Source organism: Mustela nivalis, assembly GCF_964662115.1.
Source record: "Mustela nivalis genome assembly, chromosome: 12".
NCBI classification, from domain to species: Eukaryota; Metazoa; Chordata; class Mammalia; order Carnivora; family Mustelidae; genus Mustela; species Mustela nivalis.
In genome coordinates, this window is record NC_139031.1 from 43,603,846 (window position 1) to 43,625,740 (window position 21,895).

Here is a 21,895-nt window from a genome sequence, read left to right on the forward strand (position 1 = left end):
TTCTGCCAAAGAGGACTAATAAGAATTAGATTCACCTGAAACAATAATAATCATAATAAAAGACAACTTACATGGAAAAATAGTTTTCAAGATACTGGACATCAAGAAATGAAGAACAGTAATCTCCAAGAAACAGGAAACAAATGATATAATACCTATGAATGATCCAGCTTCCTCCTTTGAGAGGATTTCCAAGCAACATAGGAAGGAGAATCGAGGCAGACCTGATGGACTCCTTGAGTTGAAGAGTTGAATAAGGGTCTGGGGAGAGCCACTGTGGCTCCAGCTAACAAGATAAAGTACCAGAGAGGGGAGAGCTGTAGATATATAGAACTCCAGAAATCTAAAGAGTAGTCATTCATCAGAGTCCTGATTGACCCATACAGATAAGAAACTACCTGAGATCAGGAAAGAACCATTCAAGAGGATTAGAGGGAATGGTCCTAATGTTCACACTTCATATAAGGCAAGAAAAGTACCTATTCTCAATAGTCAGACTTGAATACCTCATAATTTAAAGGGAATTGGATAGAAGCCACCTAAATGTCTTATTTTGTTAGTTGGGGAGTAAATAGCTGTCAGCTAAATGCTGCTTTGGTCTCACCTAATAAACCTTGAAAGCAAGACATAAAAGGATCAAAGTGTTTCCAAATAACTGCACCCCAAAGTTTGTGTATAGGAATACAAAAATATCCAGTACCCAACAAGGTAAATTTCACCATATCCAATATCCCATCAAAAACTACTGGATGTGCAAAGAAGCAAGAAAATACTTTGCATAATAAGAGAGAGAGAGAGAGAACTGAAACAGAAGTTAGAATAGCAGACAAGAATATTAAAGCAGTTCTTATAAATATAACCCATATGTCTGAAAGTTGATTAGGGAGATGGGAGATATAAAGAAGGGAAAATCAAACTTCTAGAAATAAGCACTATAATGTATGATTTAGAAAACATACTGGATGGTATTAGCTAAAAACATTGGATGAGATTAATAATAAGTACAATGGGTGAGATTAGACATTGTAGAAGAAAAGACTAGTGGAAAAATTATCCAAAATAAAACAGAAAAAATTATAAAGAGCAACAGTGAATTTTAGGACATCTTCAACAGCCTGATGTATGTAACTGGAGTTCCTAACATAAAGAAGAGAGAGAAGAAGAAAGAAAAATATTTGATGAAGTAATTTACTTGGGCAAAGAAAATTTTGCCCAATGATGAAAACTACAAATGCACAGACTCAAGAAGCTCAGTAAAGCCGAGGCACAAGAAATTTGATAAAATTATACCAAAACATGTCATAATCACATTATTCAAAATGAGTAATGAAGAGAAAATTTAAAAACAGCAAGAGGGATAAAAAAATTCATGTACAATTGAAAAAAAAATGAGGATAACTGTAAATATCTTATCAGAAACAATGCAAGTGAGAAAACAGTGGAGCAACATCTTTAACATGCTGAAAGAATAAAATAATTCAATTAAGAATTCTATACCCAGCAAAAATATCTTTCAGATATAAAAGCTGAAAGAAGTCACAGTACAAGAAATGTTAATGAAAGGGAGTAGGGTAACTATGCCAGTTGGAAATATGGACCTGCCCAAAAGAATGAGGCACATGAAAAATGGTAACTAAATGGATAAAGATCATTGCCTATTTGAACAAAATAATAGTAATACATCATCTGATTTATAACACATACAACTGAGGGGTACATGTATGGTGCCTTTGGTTAGGTGACTGACTCTGTTTCAGCTTAGGTGGTAATCTCAGGGTCATGAGATCAAGTCCCACATTGGACATCATGCTCAGTGTGGAGTCTGCTTGAGGTTCTTTCTCCCTCTCCCTCTGCTCCTGCGTATTCTCTCTCTCTCAAATAAATCAGTAAATCTTAAAAAATAACATATATGACTGAAATAGCATAAAACAATAGCATAAACAGACAATAGCATAAAAAGCTGGGAAGGGAGAAATGGAAGTATATAACTGTAAAGTTCTACTATACATGAAGTGACATAATATCATTTGAAAGATAATTGTGGTAAATTAAGAGCATATACTATAAACTCTAAAGCAATTAAAATAACAAAACAAAGCCATATAGCTAATAAGCCAACAAAAGAGATAAAATGGAATTGTAAAAATACTTAATCTGCAAGAAGATTTAAAAAAAGATAAGAAGGGAACAAAGAACATATGAGACAAATAGGAAACAAATAGCAAGATCATAGACTTAAAACTAAGCATATCAGTTATGACATTAAATGTCCTAAAGACCCCAATAAATAAAACAGATTTTCAGATTATAAAACACAATTGTAGTCTGCCTTTATTTAAACACACACACACACACACACACACACACACACACACACAAATAGCCCAAAAGTAAAAGGATGACAATTGGTATATCAAGGTAACTAATAAAAAGAAAACTTGAATGGCTGTATTAATAGCTGACAAGGTAGATTTCATTGCAAACCCTATCACCAGAGATAAAGAAGTCCATTTCATGATAAAGTTGTCCGTTTATAAAGATGATATAATAATACTTTATGCACTGAATTACACAAAATTAACTGAAAAAATTATCTTTTTAAACTTTTTAAGATTTTATTTGTTTGGGGTAGAGAGAGAGAGAGAGAGAGAGAATGCATGAGTTAGGGGAGGAGCAGACACCCTGCTGAGCAGGGAGCTGAGGGCTTGATCCCAGGATCCGGGGATCATGACCTGAGTTGAAAGTAGATGTTTAAGCAACTGAGTCATCCAGGCACCCTCAGCAAAAAAAAAAAAAAAAAATTTAATCCATAATTTTATTCAGAGACATTAACATTCCTCTCTCAATCATTGATAGAATAAAGAGATATAAAGTCAGAAAGGAAAGGAAGATTTGAACAACAATACCAACCAACTTCACCTAAATGGCATCCCTAGAATACCCAACCATAGAGAACACACATTCTTTTCAAGTGCATGTGAAGAACATTTATCAATATAGACCAGATTGTGAGTTATAAAATAAGTCCCAATAAATTGAAAAGGAGCCAAGTCATACAAAGCATATTTACAGGTCATTGTGGAATTAAATTGGCATAAGGATATTAATATTGTTTTAGTATCCTTTTAATTTTTGTAGAATATATCATGACTTAATCTATCATTTTTTTATATTGGTAATTTGTCTTTTTTCTCGTTTTTCCCCCTTACCAGTCTGGCTAGAGGATAAGTTTTACTAATTATTGTTATTAATATTTCTCATTGTTTTTCTGTTTTTATTTCATTGATTCCTTCCTTATCTTTTTTTTTTCTTCTGCTTTCGTTGAGTTGAGTTTGCCTTATTTTCTAGCTTTTTCTTAAGGTGGAAGCTAACGTGATTAATTTGAGATTTTTTTTCTAATGTAGGCATTAAGTGCTGTAAATTTCTAAGTACCACTTTAGTAGTATGCCATAAATATTAACATGCTGTATTCACATTTAGTTCAAAATACTTTCTAATTTCTATTTTAATTTTTACATTGATTTAAGAATTATTTAGAAACGTAGTATTTATTGCCAAATATTGGGGGATTTTCCAGAGATAGTGGAAATGTAAGTCCTCTCCAAATTGATCTACAGATTCATGCAATTCAATTAAAATCTTAGCAGGTTTTTTTGGGGGGGTAGAAATTAGCAAACCAATTATAAAATTTATGTGGAAATGCATAGCACCCAAAATAAACAAAGCAAGTTGGAAAAAGAAGGGAAAAGTTGGAGGGCTAAAAAGGAAGACCTTGTTTGAAGACTTAAAGCTTAGTAATGAAAGCAGCATGGTATTAGCATCATGATAGGCAAATGGGTCAATAGAATAGAGAGTCCAAAAGTAGATCTATATGTACATGGACAACTTACTATTGACAAAGGGCATTCCATGGAGAAAGGTAGTCATTAACAAATGGTGATGGAATAATTCATTATTGATATGCAAAATTATCTCCTATATTTTACATCATATGCAAACATCAAAATCATAAACCTAAATTGAAAATGTTAAATTATAAGACTCAAGGTTAAGAAAACAGGAAGGACCCTTTGCAATCTCAAGTTAGGCAAAGGTTTTCCAGGTCTGACACCAAAAGTACAAACCATAAGAGAAGAAGCTGATAAATTATACTTTAATAAATTAAGAACATCTGCTCTTCAAAAGCTTCTATTAGAAGAATGAAAAGACAGCCCACAGACCTGGGGAGAATATTTACAAAGCCTATATGTTTTAAAAGAGTTATATCCAAAATATATAAAGAAATGTCAATGTTCAATAATAAGAAAATAAACAAATTCATTAAAGACATGCAAAAGATTTAAACATTTCACAAAGAAGAGAAGTACAGGGGCACCTGGGTGGCTCAGTGGGTTAAGCCTCTGCCTTCGGCTCAGGTCATGATCCCGGGGTCCTGGGATGGAGCCACGCATCGCATCGGGCTCTCTGCTCAGCGGGGAGTCTGCTTCCTCCTCTCTCTCTGCCTGTCTCTCTGCCTACTTGTGATCTTTGTCAAATAAATAAATAAATCTTTAAAAAAAAAAACGGAAGAGATGTATAGCTAGCAAATAGGTACATTAAGGAGATCATAGATATCAGTAGGAAATGCAAATTAAAAGCCAAATTAAAAATTATAATGAGAGAAAACAAAACAAAACATATACATGGGGAGATGATTTTACACTTGTATATTATATTCACCTAATAATTTTTTAGTTCTCAACTTCCCTTTGCCTGTGAGGACACAACTTTGTCAGCTCATTTCCTTATAGCCACTCTTTCTGTGTATTTCTTAAGTTGCTCCTTGTCTTGCCTTTAGGCTCTCAATACAGGAAACATGAAAGGCAATTGAGCCAATATTCTTGTTAGTTCATGTAGAACAACTACTTGAAATTAAAAGTCCTGTAGTATACATTCACGAATTTGCTTGTGATGCGATTCTTCACAAGACTGGTATCTCATGACCTTGACTTACTGCAGGACTCACAAGAGTCAACCAAAGAATTATTGTGTTTTTCCTGTTTTCTAACTAGATGATCCTACCAGAGTAGTTTGAAAGTGGGTAAATAAATGGAATGGATGACTCTGACTCTGTTAGATGCCTTTGGTTCTGTTATAATAGATGTGCCAGTTTATAAAAGCAGTGGAAGGATATAGTCTGAACCCTTTACACTTGAGTTGTACTTGGTGTTCTTATTTTCCGGCTGACATTGAAAATATTTCTTTAGTTGCCTTAAGGGTGGAGTGTCATGACTTGCTTTGCAGTGGAGTTGGTAGTAGGGTCTGCCCAGGCCTGGAGAAGGTGCATGAAGAACTGAGACACATGTCTGTCTTTACAGCAACAATAGTGTCTGACTTAGTTCATGTTCGGAGATATGAGAAGCAACAAACACACTGGCACATACATCATTATTCAGGAGGCATGTTTTTGTTGAGACCATCATCAGTTTTCATGTCTGTATAAATACTTGTACCCCAGTATTCTCTTCTCAGGGAATCATGCTCACCTCATTCGTTCTTCCAAGTATTTTTCCCCACACTACTCAGGACAATAGTTATTAGGCTGTCTTTATACACCAGAATAAAGAACTGCCTTATTTCAGATCTATCAAAACCATAGCTTGTAAGTCAATGCTTCCTTTTATTTCCTCATTGTTCCAATCAATGCTGTTTCTTCCCACAGGGCTTCTTAGTATCACTTGCAGCTGATGCTGTCTGTGCCTTGGTCCATGCAGAGCTATAGAAGCAATTGAACACTTTTGCCCACCTTCAGTATACTTGTATTTAAATCAATCCCATACATCTTAACTAGCCATGGGGAACTTTATAGGCATTTATATTTCAGAATCTTAATGGGTTACAAGTCTTAGAGGGAAGTGTCTTAATGGCCATCCTAGTTGAAACTTCTGTCCCAATTTGTTTTACGAAAGGTATACATAAGACAATTTAGTAATAGAAGAGGTAATGGAGTCTTGAAAATTCTTGACATAGGATTTGTGACGTGAAGCCCACTTTGTGGGTTTTCATTCATTTTGTTTTGTATGTAAGAACTATCTTATCTGGAAAACAAAACAAAACAAAACAAAACATCAATCCCTTCATTTGGGAGCCTACACTATGCGTGATGTTGTAAAGGAGAAGAGCTGATTAGCAAGAAGGGCTCCACACAATGGAAAAGGAGCTTCCTATTGACAGTAAATGAAGAGTTGGTTATGCTACAAAAGATCTGTTGACACTAACACCAATACTCCTAACCAATGTATGGTTTTGACTGCTAATTTACTGATGTACAATATGTGCTGGAATACTCCTGTCAACTGGCTAGTCAGTGGTTTCTTTCTCCTAAAGGAAAACCTAACTGGGAACTCAAATCATATCAGAAAGTTGCTTGACAAGCTGAGAATGTAAGGAGAGTTAGTTGATGAAGTGTAACTTCAAGGTAGAATATCTTGATACATCTGTCTCCACCATTGGGATAGACTTGCCAAGAATAGTATGGTGGCCATCTTGCATGCCTTGTATTCTGACAGTGAAAGAGGCACTCCTCCTTGGCACCTCTCTTTCTAGTCTCCTTTTTGACCACAAATTCAGCCATCAGATAGGTTGATATCTTGGAGTAGATGATCATTCTTGTTTACTTTTAGTTCTTTGTGATTGCATTTCTGGACCTTAATCTTGAAGAAACCTCCTTGTTTTTAAGGCATTGTTTTTGATTCCCCATCATAGGCCACAAGATTTTCATGACCTTTATAAATCTCCACAGGTATGATCAGATTATGAACCATGATGAGTAAAAAGGGCCAAGGATGGTGAGCAGTTCTGATAACACTAGTTGTTACCCTGTCCTTTCCTCTCACGTCCAGGGCAGTACTACTGTAACAATAACCTTAAGTCCTTCCTAATTTACTTTAAGTACAGAACCTATAAAACTTTAGTATTTAACTGCTTTTAGCAATGAATGATTTGCAGCACACCTCACTATTGATCATGCCACTGAAGTGAACCTCTGCTGTCTTGAGGTAGTTTCTATAAATAGTTAATCCCATCTTTTGGGTATTTTATTTGTTTCCTTCTCAGAGGATAACAGTTTTTTTCTTAGTTCTGGGAAGATATTGCACTGTAGTCCTTTATGTATTGACAAAAAGCTGCCTATTTCTTTAATGAAGAATTTTCCTTCAGCATGAGAATCCAGCATCTTTATGAGTTATTTTCCATGAGTGTACAGGGACCAAACATCTGGAGTCCCCTGAGTCCCGGTTAAGATAAGTCATCATAATAACACATGTTCTGATTAATACCCCATTTCCCTTAGCCATTTGTTCATGAAAACTCCTGTGACCTATTTACTTAACAAATGTATGTGTATGTACTAACATATGGAGCATCAACAGTGAAGAAATGATATGGTTTAGCAAGAAAAGCCATGAGATATTTGTTTTTCAGAACATTTTACATCCTAATATTCTCAAGTAGTAAGATAACCCAAGGGTCTAAACCATGCACTCCCATATCCCTGTCGAAGGAAAACTACAAAAAGTTTGATAAATGCAGGAGAGGATTGCAAAATAAATTTTTAGCTGCCTGCTATTCTCATGTATCTGGACAAAACCTCACTAATTGGATTTTAAAGGGTTTTGTTGCAAAACATTTTGATTGATATACTTAAATGTTATTTTCTAGTTATTTTCAGAAGCTGTGCTGTAGGTTGACCCAATGAGAGTTATTGTGAGTTCAGCAACACTGAAACCCAACACAGTTGTTTTTTTGGATGGATTTGGAGGAAGACTAGTAACCATTCCATGATATGTGGCTAGGACGTGGTCATATGGGGTGAACTAAATAATGTTCCTGCTCTTTTTACTACCGACTTATACTCTTGAGAGCTTGGAAGTACAAAGGCTATTACTTACACATGGTTCTAGTATCGGTGAGTCACAGTGAATCAGAACAGTTAGCTCTTTCAGTTACAAACATGCATTTCAAACTAATATAAACTTCCAGGTTTAGTGAATATCTTTGTGCTTCTCAAGGAGGGCGTATAATAGGTATCCTCATGATGGATTATAAAGGAACAGGTGGCATGCTACTACTATCATCCTCCTGTCCATTTTTGTGCCTTTGGAATTCACATTTGTAGTATTGAAACAGTAACTGAAATATATATAGTATATACATATGTATGTATATTGCATATATAGGTGATATAATCTATATAATACAATGTAAGATTGGTGGGTTTAAAATAATTAAATTGTGTTATACCAAAGAAAATTTCTGAAGTCAATTTATGCTTTTTACATTGCCATTTAGATTCCAGTCACTTAGCAAATAACTACATAGTAGAAATGTCAAATAAAAGTATATTAGGTACACTTTGGTAATGACAAAATTAATCTTTTTAAACAACTTTTCCCTTGGAATTACTGGTATATAAGCTTTCGTTGTTTCACTTTATCTTCTAGACATTTCGTTACACTCTTAATGTACCATTGTATTTTTAAAGGAACCCAGTCTGACAGAAAGGATTATAATTTTGGAACTGTGGAAAATGTGATTTTCCCCCCTCAACACTGATGTTCAGGATTAAAAATAACTTCTCAGTATTCATGAAATAAATATTTATCTATTTCCCCCCTATATTTTAGATTTTGTCAGATTCTACACATGGAATGGAGGAACACAAGTAACAATGCATTTGTCAAAAGAAGCTCTATTAACATTAGAAAAAATTCATTAAAATAACAGCTGCCTTTGCAGTAAATATGTGCCAATTTCAGGAGCTAGCACTGTCTACATTGTTAATGCCATTTCTTTTCTAGACACCCACACACTAGGAGAACAGTTAAAAATGCAGTATCAAGCAAGTATCAAAGCTTCCTCTTTGTGTTTATTCTTAGCATTCTCCACAGAATGGCACCACAATCTTCAAGTGACATCTGTATTTCATAAGTATTAGCCCTCTATCATACATGCTATTTTTATTTTCTACTCTGGAGCCACAGTGAAAACTTGAGAAAAAATATTTCTTTCTTCTTTCACTTACTTTGAATCTTACATTGCTTTTCCTGAACTAATAAAATTGAGAAAACGTGAAGAGCAGTCATAATGTTTCAGGTCTAAAATTCTAGCCTCACTTTCTCTGAAGGACTTCCTTGGTCTCTATGGTCTCTGGCTTCTTGTTGGCTTCAAAAACAGCAGATTCAAAGACTGGTCAGAAATAAAAACTTTCGTATGCAGACAATCCTAGGTTGTCTCACCGGCACCAAGGAGTGGTATGGGCTGCGGCTGCCTGCTATTTACTTACCTCTCAAGAGTGGGGACAGGTCTGGGAGCACTTACAGAGTCAAATGTTTTCATTGTTTCCTTAGGCATTAAAGTACTAATTTCTTAATAAGAGACGAACAACAGTAAAACACCTTGGGCAGTGTGGGGCAGAGAGGGAGAGTTATTCACAGATTTTTAGTTTGAAAAGACCATGCTGTGTAAAGAGAAAGAGAAGGCAGAAAAGTTAGAAATTAAGACTTTAATACCATCATTATTCTCAGTGATAACACAGATGCCATGGGTCAGAAGAAAAGAAAAAATTGGGCGAGGGTTGGAGCTAAAAACTGCCATCTTTTGTTCTATTCTTATTCTGTGAATTTGGATCAAATGGGTAAATTTTAAGATCTCATCTTGTTGGCATAGGCAACAGGAAGTTTCAGGAAGTTAATATTCCCATAAATTTACTTACTTACTTTGTCTGTCCATCAGTTAATCCATCCATCCATCCACCCATCTATCTTAGCAGGGATGTAGCATTAGTATTACATGCAGTGAACTTAACTTAAAACAATCATACTGTAATCATATCCATTATCATTTGGGGCAGGGAGAAAGCAGGCAGTATATGTTTTTGGATATTTAGTGATAACCATTTAAAATAGCACTTAAGACCTAAAACAGTGAAATCTCTGGATAAATTCTAACAGCTATATCTAAAATAATATTTGTTTGTTTTTAGCATTTCCCCATTATTAAAAAAAAAAAAAAAACAAACGAAACCAGAACCCACTTATAAGCCCACAGAAATTCTACTAGACATCTAAAATTGGGTTTGATTTTGCCACATTTATTCTTCCTTTCCATTGCTTACTGTATTTTGTTGTTTTCATAGAAAGTTGACTCCATAAGGAGGCAGCTATGGTAGAGTTTCTGGAACTCGAAAATCTGGTTTGAATCCCAGCTCTGTTCTCAGCCAAGTCAGCTTATTTCTTTGAGCTTGGATGATAGTTGAATCAGGCTGTAAAAAATCAAAACCAAGAAAAATGAAAAAGAAAAGTGTTTACAGTTGTTTTTCAAGCCTGGTGCCAGATTCGTAGATGATTTAGGAATAAACATTATGACAGATAAACACATTTTAAGAGTCAAATCACGTTAAATCGAAATTTAAGCTTCTTCTTAAAACAATTATCTTTAAACCGAATGGTTTCAGACAGCATCTCCACTTACCTGTAGGAGGAGTAGCGTGGGAAGAGTGGAATAAACAAGGCCACACTGTTGTCAATTTCCACCTCCTTTATTCTTCAAATGAAGTTGCTGAAACATTTTTTGTTGTGCATTTCGTTGGAGTAAATATGGTTCTGTGAATTCATACAGCCTGTGCCTCAGGATTCAGAGCCTCCACGGCTACCCCTTTGAGAGACGCAAGAAGTCTTTGGTCAAGGGGCAGGTGCATCGGTGGATGGCACTCCCTTAGATATTTTCTCGCAGTATCCCAAGTTAGATGAAGATATTTTCCATTTCTGCTTATAGATCATAAATAGGTGGCTGAGTTTAACTGCTTTTTGTGGCCTCCAAAAAGCCAATGTAGAATGGCTTTTGAAATTCAGAGACCCTAGAACAAAAAAAAAAAAATGATTCTTTATCTCAGTTAAATACAGAGTGGCCACTTACTTGTCTTCAGGAACTTATTTTCCTAATGCTTTGTGGTCTTATCCAATTTTAGCTTAAAATGCTTGTCCAATTTTAGTTTAAACTGAAAGCTAAGACGCAAAACCCAACCACAACAGAGCAAATATAGGACGCTCAGTGCTGAGGGAGGAAGTGTGGAATGAGTAGGGAGCAAGCCTGATTTACAGACCACATCAAAGCCACATGTATGACAGGTGCCCCTTCTCCAGGGTGTTGGTCTCCACAGTGGGGCAAATTCTCCAAAGGAAATACATGCTTTTGACATATCCTACCTTATTATTGAATAAAATATAAAATAAATATGTTTATGATTTTCTTCTTAAATTTTGTTTCCTGCTATGAAAAGATTTTCAAAAAGGGTAGTGAGAGACTTCCTACCCATCATTATGCTTCTGTATCTATCCCATCTACTTGATACTTACTTAATTCACTTCCTTTCAATTAAAAAATAATTTGTTGAGCATGTACAATGTGTCAGGCATTGTAATATATGCAAAGAGTGAGGAAGATAAGTGATGTTTCTCCTGCCTTCAAGGAATCTACGTCTTGTAGGTAGCTGTGATGGGAGACACCTTACCGCAAATGCCCTAAGATATTTAGAAACAGAAACTACTTTGGGGAGAACCTGTGTTTGGGAAGGCTAGGAAGTCCTGCAGGTCACAGACCCAGCTACAGAGCAGCTTTTACTGTTGGTTGTACTTAATGAACATAGGTGCAGCTGAGACACACGTTTTCTTTATTTACCTCTTCTCTCCATCCCTTGACCAGAAGACGGTGGAGTGGAGGGTAGACATCCACAGCTGGTCACTTCCCATCTCATTCAGAAGCAATGACTGGAAAAGGAAAAAGGTCTTCTTTCTAGGGCCTTTGGGGTCCATTAAGATCCTAGATGGACTTCTTTCCATCTCTGGAACCCCGCAGGCTGGACAGCTGGCTACCGTTCACAGAGGCTTCATGAAAAAAGATGTGAATCGCTTCCTTTGTTGGCTAATTGAGGCTCACTGGTATAACAGTGGTCCTTGTCAGCTCTTCCTAGCATCCTTCCAACCAATGGGTCATTTATTAAACAATCACCTCAGACTTATATCATCATAATAAAATTGGATTTTATATTTGGGGGGCTGGGGACATCTCCTAGGGTAGTTAGTGCTATGATGACTGTCTGAAAGGAGTCATTACATATGACCTCAAATGGGTAATGGTGGGGCCAAAAGCATTCAGGAGGAGACCTGCCTTGTAACTGCCACCCAGACCAAATTGTACAGACGATCAGAACCAGGGGGAAATTTCTAGTCCTTGATTTCAGGTTTTATTTCACCCCTTTCCCTCACTGGCAAGTTCCAGAGAGGCAACTCATGACTTCCCTTGCTGCCGGTGCCAGCATCGGACTAACTGGTCAGAAGTTTTTCTCTTTTCTGTTACTTCTGCCAAATGGGAGAAGGTGTTGACGGAGGGTAAACATACATGGAACCAAAATGAAGAAAGAGGAACAACAGGAGGATCAATCGTATCAATGACTCCTGGAAAATTAAAAATTGATAGTAATTTCAAAAGATCAGATAGGGCTCTCCCATTTCTCAACTAGTTCGCTGCCTAATTTCAACTACTTCTCATTTAGGACAGTATCTCAGTCTTTCAAGTTGAATAGGAAATGTTGCTCATCCACAAGTGACTCCTAACATTTCTGTAGGAAAACGGTGTTATCCTTAAAATCTAAGCCACTGTACTCCTCTCCCTGCACAGGAGGGAACCATCTCTAACTATAAGGCATGATAACTTATAGACCCTGCAACATTTGTGGGAAGCAATAACATGCTTTTTGTTTGTCTGCTGGCTTTTTAGAAATTCTGTCCAAGCCTAGTGAGCTTGCATGGAATAGAGTATGCCACTTGGGGAAAAAAAGAAATCCAGTATTGTCTATTTCCATCAACTTAGTCCTGTTTCCATCTTTGTCTTCCTCCTCCACCACCTCACTCTGGGTCCAGTAGAGAAGTCAGGTGATTTACCCATCTGAATAATGATTTCACTTGGGATACATCTTGCTTTAAATCTTCTTGGGGAAGCTTCTGAGGGGTAGGTGGGTGTGTAGAGATTCTAAGAGAGAAAAACATTGCTTCTGGTATGGACATGGTTGGGATTTGATGAATCCGGTTTCTTCCAATCCCACTGATCCCTGAGGCACATTGGCCCGATCTGGCAGGCGCTGTCATCTTGGTTCAAAATAAGGTATTTTAGTATCCATATTGCATGAACCAAATGTTTGATAATCAAGTTGAAAGTAACTATTAAGATTTCGAATGTAACCAGTGTTTAAAATTCTCCACGGAGAGTTTCCCTTTATGAACAGAGCAAACGGTGCTACAAAGGAGACAGCAGTGACTAGTATGGAAATGTTGAACTGATCCTCCCCTCCCCCCTCTTTTTTTGTTCCTCAGATTTTTTTTCTCCTCAGACCCGGCGGGTGGAGGAGGGTGGGGGGAAAGGCAGCATTGACACTTTTCTTTTTCTTTTTCTTTTTTTCAGATTCAGAAGAGTAAAACACACCTCACATACAATAAAAGAGGCTGCCAGTGTCTTGCATCATTTTAGCTGAGCTTCTTCATTCTCCTTCTCCTTCCACAAAGACCCGTATCTGGGGAAGGTGTCCAACTTTCAGAAACAAGCCCCCCTCCCCCTACACACTTGGCCTTCCCTCATGCCACCTCCTTTCAAGAGATGGCTCTCTGGGAGCTGGTTTGAGGTCTAAGAACTCTGGGGAAATCCTCCCCCAAGCAAACCAAACAACTTGAGCTTTTTGCACAAACAGAAACAAAACGTGAAGGGACTTCCTCAGAATTCTTTGCTAATGTAATGCCCTTGCTTTCAAGGCACCTGTCTGGCCTGATGAGGATGGACATCCTGGATATGCTGAGGGAGGCCTGAAAAAGCTACATGCGCAGTAATTGCCACCTTACTACTGTCGATGCCGTTCCTTTAAATTGTTATTTTTTTAACTGGCTACTGATGGTGGATACAGCCTACAGCCGTGCTGGTCCTTCATCACAGCTAAGATGATGACTCCAGTCTCTGGTTGTTTCTTTCCTGAGTCTGGAACATTCTTTTTCTCCAGTTTTCTTTCAGACTTAAAATTGGTTCTTATGCTTGTCTTTCCATTTATATAGGACATTCTTTTTTTTTTTTTTTTTGTTAAGAGATTATCCTATAGGAATCTATTTGTAAATGCTTAATTTATCTGTGCTTTCATTAATAGAAACCTGAATGTTTCCGCTGATGACCGTACTGTTTAGGTGGGAGACACATTGTTTTCATTGGGTAGCATCCATGACTAAATGGTTACTGAAATTCTTACCACTCGGTGGTCCTCTTCTTTTGGATATTTATGATTTCACTTAATCACTCTTCTTTCTAGTCAGGGAAGTGCTAAGGGAATTAGTATCAGGGAGATATGTCAAATAACTCTTCTCATTTTGGTGGGTCTTTCAAAATAACACAGAGGAGATAATTAACAGCACAAGCCAAAAGAAAGCATCGTGGATGTAGCATGGAAAGAGAATAAGGATTCACCCCCTGAATTCAAGTCAAAAATGGGATCCAGGGGAATCTATGTAAAGGGTAATTTTATGAGTCTAAATGGTGTGATTTGGATAAAACTGATTCTTAAAAGGTGGTTATGGTTCCCAAAGGAATCTTTGAGTCCTTCCCAAGGGGAACCCCCATGACTCTGCTGGTGATGGAGTGGGGGCTAATCATAGGAAGAGAGAGAGAAAGCTAGATGGTAGGCTTAGGTGTGTTCCCCATTGCAGATTTAATTTCTACGTTAAAAACACCAAAACAAACATTTAAAAAATCTTATTACTAAAGCAAAACGTTGCTATTTCTTTAGACAGAAAGGAGACTGTGTATGTAGTCTACAGGGCCTCTTGCCCCCACTGAACTATTCCCCAACAGAAAGAGCTGAAGAACTCTTGCATCAAATGCCCAGTTTGTACTGATATTTAAACACAGTTCTCTGGTCAGCTTTACATTTTGCCTTGTAATAACACATATTTTTCTGTTGCTCCCTCTGCTTTTGTAACAGTGACCACAATAAATAATGTGGTCACAAATTCAAACCAGGGGCCTAATAGGTTGAGCAAATGAGTAAAGCAAGCCATGTAATATCAGAGTTACTGTGATCAATGGCAGTTGGGACCAGTGAGGCAGTAAGGAGCAGCAGGGACTGTGAGGAATTGGAGCTTTCTGTATATTGAGGTATGTCTTATGGAAACAGGGCAGTTACTAGTCAGCAACAGGATGAGTGCTATGTAGGAAAGGTGGTCCTAGATACCTGGGATTTTATATAAACCCTCTCCAAATATTTAAATACTGGCAATGAGTTAATAAATCTCCAAAGACTCTGCTGGTTGAAAAAAGTATGCCTATGACACACATACCATCCATGGGATATCGGGATGCCAACTATGCTCTTTGAGGTGTTATGGTTTTGTATAGGAAGGAAATACAACCAGGGCATGTCCAATTTTTCATCTTGGAACCTGAACTTTTTACCTCATTTCTGTTCTGTACTCTTTTGTATGTAGAGCTTTGCAGCCGGTCAAAATAGAAAGCTTACAACTTCCCTTTTATACTCAACAAGTGAGACTAAATGAGATCTGAAAAAGAAACAGGAATATAGCCATTTTTTCTAGCAACAATAAAGACATGGTAATGTTTTCCATTTGCTTTAAGTCACTAATTAGCTGAAAAAGAATGGGGAGAGAGTTTCATTTAGTATAGAACTCTGCTTGGAATTCTCATTGTGGAGAAGCAAAACTCCATGAAACTCATCTTTAAATCCTTAACAATTATTTTGAAGGGGCATTAAGTAAAACTGCAAAATTATCAACTTTTTGAAAATATAAACAATGTATTATTGTAATATTAATTAATACTGGAGTTGATAAAACATTGACATTATGATCCCCAGTCAGTATTGACTGGAAGAACAATATTTCCAAAGCTCTGGTGCACTTTCTGTGGTCTTTCTGTTCTCTTGAAACAGCTTCCAAAGGAGCAGCAATATGGGATACACATTATTCCCTTTTTTGGAGTCCGGCATCTTACTCAGTATTACACAGTCAGGCAGAAAGCAAGGGCTTATACACCTGAATTAAGAATTGATCAGCAGTAAAGGGACGTTTCCACCATAGACAAACCACAGTTTCTACCTGTCCCTGGGTGCAACACTTTCCAAATGAAGTTGACCCTGAAGTTTGGGAGACCCTATGTCACCAAAGAGCTCCACATCCAGGTTTTTTGGTTGTGCTATGTTTTGAGACATAACGACCGATCCATTGGGAGGTCTTCATTCCATCTTTTATTCATGCCAACCTTTCTTGGATTATGAGCTCTAATAACTTACAGCAGCAGGCAAGAGATTCATTTCTAGCCCATTAAATTTAAATGGATTTTCTTCCATTACCCATTTCATTCTTGGAGCTTTTCAAAACTATTGAAAACATCTAACGGGATTCTATTAAAGGCCTGTTACACTTAAACAGTAAAATAGTATCTACACATCGGAGAGCCAAAGAAGAATCTGGCATGGCTGTTTATTTCATTTGCGGAACTAAAGCCACTGAATTGTATTTTCCACCTAGAACCATGCCTTTAGTAAATTTGGAGAGTGAACAAGTCAAGAGCAACATTATGATGGGATATGAGGCAGAAGGCAGACGAACAGATGGAGACCAATTTTGTAATCCTAATCCATATTTTGGGAGTAAGAATACTCCCAAAGTGATGGATCACTTTTCTTTAGATAGATGATAGATAAATAGATAGAGAGATAGAGAGAAAGAATATATATTTTCTTCTATTCTTCACCGTTGAGCAGAGACATGATAAACATGACTTCATAATGTCCTCTGTGGGCTATAGGGAAAAACAAAAGAAAAAAAGCAGTCAGTCTTTTTCTCATAACGAGAGATTCTAAGATTAAAGTCTATGTATGCAGTATTATGTCCCCAATAAAGATTCCAGTTAGAAACGTTGTCCTGATTCTGAGATCCCCACACATCCCAACAGGAGCTGCAGTGCTGCTCCCCCCACCCCAACCACCACCGAACACGGCCCAGAGACAGTCAGCATTCAGGAAGCAGGTGCACAACTGTCTAGCTGTGTTCCGCTATCCACCTGTGAGTGCCAACAAAGCCCAGCATCTCCTATATGCCAAGCATATCGCTAAAGGCTTACTTTCCACGGATATGCAGACATACCGTAGTGACATGAGTAGCTTATCATAAGAGATAGAAATTGCAGGTGGTTTTGGGGAAATTGTCAGAGAAAGTTTATGAAAAAAATAGAAATAAAATAAAATTTTCTCTATGGCTTTCAGATTTAAGAAAAATAAAATAAAAACAGAACAAAACAGGATTTATCTGAAATTGTTCTTCCAAAAGGGATGATGACACCAATCTATATGAAATACCAGTGAACTTATTTGTAATCCAAGTTGAAATAGTTAAAATCCAAAGTGGACTGTCTTGCAGCAAATAGGAGATCCTGTATGTGCGGCGTGGGGAATCATGGCCCAATTTTGCTCTGCTGAACTTATGGTTGGTACAGCACTGAGCCACAGAAAATTGGACATTAAAGAACATAATGGTGCACTAATGATGTTATATTAGATCTTATGTGTGAATAAATGGAAAGTAATACTTATGATTCATCAATATTGCTCCAGCATTAAAGGCCTCATAATCACTTAGAAAGTGAACTTTAAAAAAAACTGTAATGAATGGCACAATATTTCTATGAAACATCCCTTTGAGAACTGGGGACGCATTACCTGCCAAGAACAGATTTCAGTTAAGACTTCCTCTCGTCAAAGACCCTGAGCATTGGGGTGAGAGTAGATCAGAATGGTGGCAGAGCCACCTAGAACATTTGACAGATTTCAGTTAATTTGGGTTCAGAGAGGTTAGAAAAAGATGGGATGTTCTCGACATTTGTAAAAGACTGCATACTTCTCTAGGAAAGTCTGCAGTCGTCAAGGATTGTTTCAGTGAAAGAACACCTTGTTTTTACATTAAACAAAGGTGGGTACCGTGAGAGACCGAGACTGAAAAATTCATGGAAATCCTTTTAAACATTATTACTTTCTGGTTCTTTTAACTAATCTGCCCCCACCTCTCCCATTTTTCATTAAGATATTGTAGATGTATTTAAGATGAATTTACATTTATGCTGGATCCTGTTCCCCAGGTAGAAGTGGATCCACACTGGCCATGGCTAGCTTCCCTCAATGAACTTGGACCTAGCGTAGATTGCTATCTACTGAGCCAGGAGAAGCAGGGGGAGGTGTGTGGGTCCTTTCAACACCCTAGGGGCACACTTATTCAACCTCCTTTGGGAAGAGCGTGCATCTCTGGAGATACATGCTGGCTGGAGCAGGCCAGGGGGTGCCCTCATGGAAGCTCCCATGGCTTCTGCCATGATCACTGAACCCATGTATTTTCATGGGAGCGGCCTTCTTAACCTGCGGAAGAATTTCTCTGCCGGGTTATTGTGCAGGGTAATTCATTTCAAATAAAGCTCATTAAAACCCAATAGCTATAGATTGGCTTTTAAGTAGATTGCCCTGGAGGCACGTTATTGTAGAGTCTTTGCTTCTTTGTCATGATCTATCTTGGGGTAAGTATTTGTATACTTGTGTCCTTGTCTTTGAGTGGGTGTATGTATGATGGTACAGAGACAGAGTCACACACCAATATACATAGATTTATAGTAAAAACCTACAGCTGTAGGTATTGTCCAGTAGCTGATTCTAGAGATATAACTGTAGACTATACATTTTCCTTTATTTCTTGCTTTGATATTTTTATACGATTTTATATGCTGTAAAAAATTTTTAAAAAATATTTGCTATTTTCATTTGTAGAGCTCAGTTGGGTTTTTATCAGCTCTGGTGCCCACTGTACAGCCTGCTTCCTCCCCCTACCTAATTTAAGAATCTTCTCCTTTTTCATACCTTTCTTTTACCTTTCCCTTCTTTTCTTCTCCCATTTTCTACCTTCATAACTCCTTCTTTCGCCTCTGTCCAGGCAAGCCATTCTGCCTGTGGAATCATTTTAGCACAAGGAAACACAAAATAATGGGGGAAAGAGAAGCATCTTCTTCCAGTGGAATTAACATGAGGAAATGTCAGGTGCCAAGGATGGGATAGGTAGCTGTGGAGGGAAAAGATTGAGGAAAGGAAGCAGGAAAAAGGAAATCCTCATGGGAGATCAGTTACCCAAAGCAAGATGAGTCACTCTGAGGCTTCACCTTCCCTCACCTTCCCTCAGTAGAGAGCACAAGAATGGCCGGTGCTCACCAGGGGTCTGTAGCCCCTCTCCCAGCATGGGCGCTGGCCCTGTGTGAATGGATAACTCAGCTCATCTCAGCCTTAGACTTTGTTGCTGTTCCGCTGGATTTGTGAGAGGTGTCTGGACTGATACCGGGAGTGTTTAACAAGACTCAAAAGAGGGAGGCAAGCAGAACCCAAACCCCCAAACTCAGTCCAAATCATGCCAAATAAGTACTTCTTTGAGGGATAAGGAGGAGATTTCTGGGTGTGTTCTAAGAATGCTCCTCCAAGAGGGAAGATGGTAAAATGTACTTATGTTTGTTTTTATAGCGGTGAGAGGATGTACTTCCATGATGTAAAATAGCTCTCTAGCAGATAAAAAGCAGGTTTCAATTTGCATTTGTATATCACAGGGCAAGAGAATGGCCATCCTTTCTGAAGAAGAGTATTTTGTTCTCTATGATACTGGTTTGTATGAAAACAAACTATTCAAATACCATAGCATCACACCTCGAAATGCAAAAATTATTCCTCAAGATTCATGTAAAACAGAAATGCTAAACTGCTCTCAATAAACTCAAAATGTGTTTCTTGTAAATCTTTATTGCACAGATGAGGCTGACAGTCTGTCGATGTATAATTTCCCCCATCATCTAGTGATGAATAAGTACCTGTATGTTCTTCTGATTACCAAATAAAAACAAATGAGTTAATCTCTTGGTTGGTATTTGAAAAATCAAAGGCTGTTTTTTTCTTTCTTTGCATGTTTTCTGCTGTTGTCTGTATTCTGTCCCAGCTATGGGGCTGCCCAAGAGCTCACTGAACCATCTGTCTCTTTTGTATTGCTCCGAACACCACGTAATACCCATACCAAGTGCCTTTGCCTGCACCCTAGAAGCTACCCAGTAAAGCTTGACTCATGTCATCTTTTCTGAGGGACGAGGTGGATGGGTTATGAAAAGCTCCTCAGGGCTTAAGAAGTGTCAGTATGCATGGAATGAAGCTGGCCTCCATATGTTTCGTTTTCTTCTGGGTACAATGACACAGTTTGACAATCCCGTGATGCCAGTTTTCAATTTCCCGGCTTTTCATCTTTCTTTCTCTCTTGAAGGGCCTACCTGGCAATATTTTATTTCTCTCCAGCAGTGGACATGAGGGGTCTGACTAGGGAATAGTCATTACCCCTGTTTGTGGGTGTACTAGTGACTCACATCCAGGATGGCACCGAGCCTGCCTCCTTCTCACTGGCCACAAAGAGGGACTTGTCCAGCAGAGAGGTGCGTCTGACACAGATAGCACCCCCTGCCCAGCCACCTCCCTATGCTGTTTCTGTATAGCACCCCACTGGAATATTACCCTCACAAAGAGGGCGGTGACAGCTCTCCAAAGGGGCTGTGTTTGACATGCATTGAAACATATTTTTAAAAATTCTTTTTCTGAAACCTGAAACAGAACTTACTCGTGTTTAAAAACAGAAAACTATAATAAAATTAAATTCACCTGTAATACCCTTTCAAACAATCATTCACTGTCAGTTCTTTCCTCATTTCCGTATGGTTTCTGCTTTGCAGAGGCCATACAGTGCTGTATATTTATTTTTGTGTTTTGGTTTGTTCACATAACATTGGGTTATAAGCACTGTCCCATTAAAAAAAAAACACCCTCTTTATTAATATAATTTCAGTAGCAAAATAATAATTCACTTGGCTCTAGCAGTTTGCTTAACCAACTCTCTGCTGTTAGACAATTAAGTCACACACATTTCATGTTTATTTACTTATTTTTTTTGCCACTGTAAATAATATAGCAGGGAAGTTCTTTGTATATAAGGCTCTGTTGCATTTCTGAATATCTCCATTGGATGAATTCATAGATGTACAGCTACAGAGTCAAAGCTTGTGAACATTTGCTTGACTCGTCATTTGCTGGCCCAGTTCCAAAGCATGTTCACCTATTAAAACAGCTATATCTAAAGAGCATGTAGTGTTGCTTGTGAATAGCTCTTGTAGTTTTCGTCATTGTTCTCTGTGATGAACAGAGATCTGGTTATAAAGCAGGCACGGTATCCCAGTGGGTGTATGGGGCAAGAAAAAAGGAATATGCGGTGCTAATTGATATACTATTGGAAAATGACTCTTGGGGAAGTATGGCTGGGTTTGAAACCCCCCAGACTCCTTCAGTGATGCCCCAGCCCTGAGCAGAATGTAGGCTTCTCTTAATGCTCTTGTGTCAAGGATGGGAAGAGGCAGAACTGGGGATTTGTCCCAAGACAGCAGGCAGTGTCTTGCTGCCTTCTGCTGCACCCCAAGTGGAACACAGAGGTGTTAGAAGATGTGCTGAGCTGTAGAGATCAGAGGTTGTGGGTATCTCAAAGGCAGACATTGCAAAATGCTAAAAGAAGGGGATTGAAAATGCCCAGGAGGGTGATGAACACTTTTCCTACTTCCGTCTTTCAGCACCGCCCCTGCCCGTGGGATCTGTCTGCTGGCTTGTAACAACATTCCTGCTGTTGCCCCATTACTAATGATGACGCTCGATCTCAAGGGCTCTTAAAATACCCTTTCCCGGCAGGCTTGGCGGTGCTCACCCTGTTTT

General features: G+C 38.0%; 1 protein-coding gene across 14 annotated transcripts in view; it reads left to right on the top strand.

The window, feature by feature from the left end:
* PDE1C (phosphodiesterase 1C) overlaps positions 1-21,895 on the top strand; it is a 493,351-nt gene that overhangs the window by 445,347 nt on the left and 26,109 nt on the right. For 2 of the 14 annotated variants that reach the window (XM_082691799.1, XM_082691803.1), the window contains exon 18: positions 13,495-20,036. The exons of the other annotated variants lie outside the window; for them this stretch is intronic. In XM_082691799.1, coding sequence (XP_082547925.1) covers positions 13,495-13,508 — 14 coding nt within the window. In that variant the 3' untranslated portion in view covers positions 13,509-20,036. Of the gene's footprint in view, positions 1-13,494; positions 20,037-21,895 lie in introns of those variants that run through there. 14 annotated transcript variants of the gene reach the window in all.